General features: G+C 51.0%; 1 protein-coding gene across 1 annotated transcript in view; it reads right to left on the reverse strand.

Moving 5' to 3' along the window:
* epha6 (eph receptor A6) overlaps positions 1–1,868 on the reverse strand; it is a 47,241-nt gene extending 45,373 nt beyond the window's left edge. The window contains exon 1 of the mRNA XM_042702865.1: positions 981–1,868. Coding sequence (XP_042558799.1) covers positions 981–1,065 — 85 coding nt within the window. The 5' untranslated portion in view covers positions 1,066–1,868. The remainder of the gene's footprint in view (positions 1–980) is intronic.
* Between the last annotated feature and the right edge of the window lie 632 nt (positions 1,869–2,500).

Genomic DNA, 2,500 nt, shown 5'->3' on the forward strand with positions numbered 1-2,500 from the left:
ATCAGCTCAGGAGTGTGTGTGCTATCCTCAGGAGTGTGTGTTATTCTCAGCTCAGGAGTGTTATTGTTTGTGCTGGTGGGGACTCCTGTTAGAAAAGACATGTGAGCATACACACCCACACACACACACACACACACACACACACACACACACACACACACACACATACACAAACAAATAGATCATCGGACACACAGACAGACCATGGCATACACACAGCCTCATCATCACACACACAGACAGATCATCTCACACACACACAGACAGATCATCTCACACACACACACAATCACACACACACACACAGACAGATCATCACACACACACAGCCTCATCATCTCACACACAGACAGATCATTGCACACACACAGATCATCTCACACACACACACACACATACACACACACACACACACACACACACACACACACACACACACACAGCCTCATCATTGAAACACACACACACAGATTATCTCACACACACACAGATCATCTCACACACAGACAGATCAGCACACACACACAGCCTCATCATCACTCCATTAGCACAGGTGTTATAAAGAAATAAGCCAGGTAGGATCGGGTGGAAACACACACCAACACACACACACACCTCAACCCCTCAGTGTAAACACACACACCTTAACACACACCTACACACACACACATCAACTCCTCAGTGGAAACACACACCTACACACACACACACCTACACACACCTACACACACACACACCTACACACACTTACACACACACACACATCAACCCCTGAGTGGAAACACACACCTACACACACACACATCAACTACTCAGTGGAAACACACACCTAAACACACATCTACACACACACCTACACACACACACATCAACCACTCTTTTAGCTCAGCTCTTTCCCTCCCGCAGACTCGAGGCTGGCCCGCTTGGAGTGTGTGTGTGAGTGTATATCCCCAGATCAGGAGTGTGTGGATGGGGCTCACCTTGATTGGAGCGGTCCGGTTCAGTTAAGAGTGCGCTGGGCAGCAGCACGAGCAGCCGGAACATTAGAGGAAATGTCACCTTCATCTGGTAAACAACCGGGACGCTCGCGCGAGCCACTCAACTGAAAAAAGAAAACATCCACGTCTGAACTTCCAGACTCTCGCTGTAACCTGGAATCCGTCTGCGCTCGAGCGCTCGTTCGGCGGGGTCGCGAGGCGTCAGCCCCCCCGCTCTCCGCACTCTGCTGGCGCGAGAAGGTAGCGGCTCCGACACCAATCCATCACGCGCAGCTCCGAATCACATTTGATAAAGTTGAGTTTAGAAGTTGAGAATTAAAAATCCTTCTCGCGCTGCTCCGCCGTTGATTACTGCTCAGTCAACCAACCACCCGTAACCGCGAAGGTGCAGGAAACTTTTGATCCTGGGTTATTTCACGATGCCCCGTGCGCTCCTCGCAAGTCTACGGAGAAAACACGGGACCGTTCGTACACACCGTGCGAGAGAGCAAGGACAGTTTCTTCACTGCAATTCCGCGCACTTCAAAACAGAACCAGGTATAACAGCGACAGAGCGCGAGGGAAGCGATCTGCGTGCACGGCGCGAGGGGAGGCACTAGAGGGTGTCTGCGCGCGGAGCAGACGGCTCAGAGATCGATGCTGCGCGCGCTCGGTAACATCTCAAGCGAGAGCTAAACTGAATTGAGCTGCACTCGCGCAGCCGGTCCCCTTCTCTCTGTCGCGTGATAAATGAGCTCTACACACGCGGCAATCTTCGGGATCGTTTTTCTGTGAATAAGTAAGTCCGTAGAGAGGGACCGTGGGGTCGCGTGCGCGTCGGCTCTCTGTTGAGGTGTTTGACCTGCAGTCGGAGGCTGTGTTCCCGCCCACCAGTCTGAGGTCTCACGCCCCCCCCCCCCCCCCACACACACACACACACACCTTCCTCATGTACACACATCATCCATTCAATCTTCACCTCAAGACATTTTAAAGGTCATTGGATGGCAATATTCCACCTCTGCTGTTCATAATTCATTGATTGGATCCAGTAGTGTGTGTGTGTGTGTAGGAGCGTATCCACGGAAAACAGTGCCACGCTGTGTGCATGTACGTGTGTGTGTGTGTGTGTGTGTGTGTGTGTGTGTGTGTGTAGGAGTATCCACGGAAAACAGTGCCACGCTCTGTGTGCATGTACGTGTGTGTGTGTGTGTGTGTGTAGGAGCGTATCCACGGAAAACAGTGCCACACTGTGTGCATGTACGTGTGTGTGTGTGTGTGTGTGTGTGTGTGTGTGTGTGTGTGTGTGTGTGTAGGAGCGTATCCACGGAAAACAGTGCCTGTGGCAAGCACTGTAATTGCGTCTTTACCCAAACACCTGACACCCATCTTTTAGAGAACTTCACCATAATATCAGTGTGTGTGTGTTTGTGTTTGTGTGTGTGGGGTGTGTGTGTATGTGGTGTTTTTTTTCTTTTAGAGAACTTCACCATAATATCAGAGGCAGAGACAGTAAGCCTACA

Source organism: Clupea harengus, chromosome 21, assembly GCF_900700415.2.
Source record: "Clupea harengus chromosome 21, Ch_v2.0.2, whole genome shotgun sequence".
NCBI lineage: Eukaryota > Metazoa > Chordata > Actinopteri > Clupeiformes > Clupeidae > Clupea > Clupea harengus.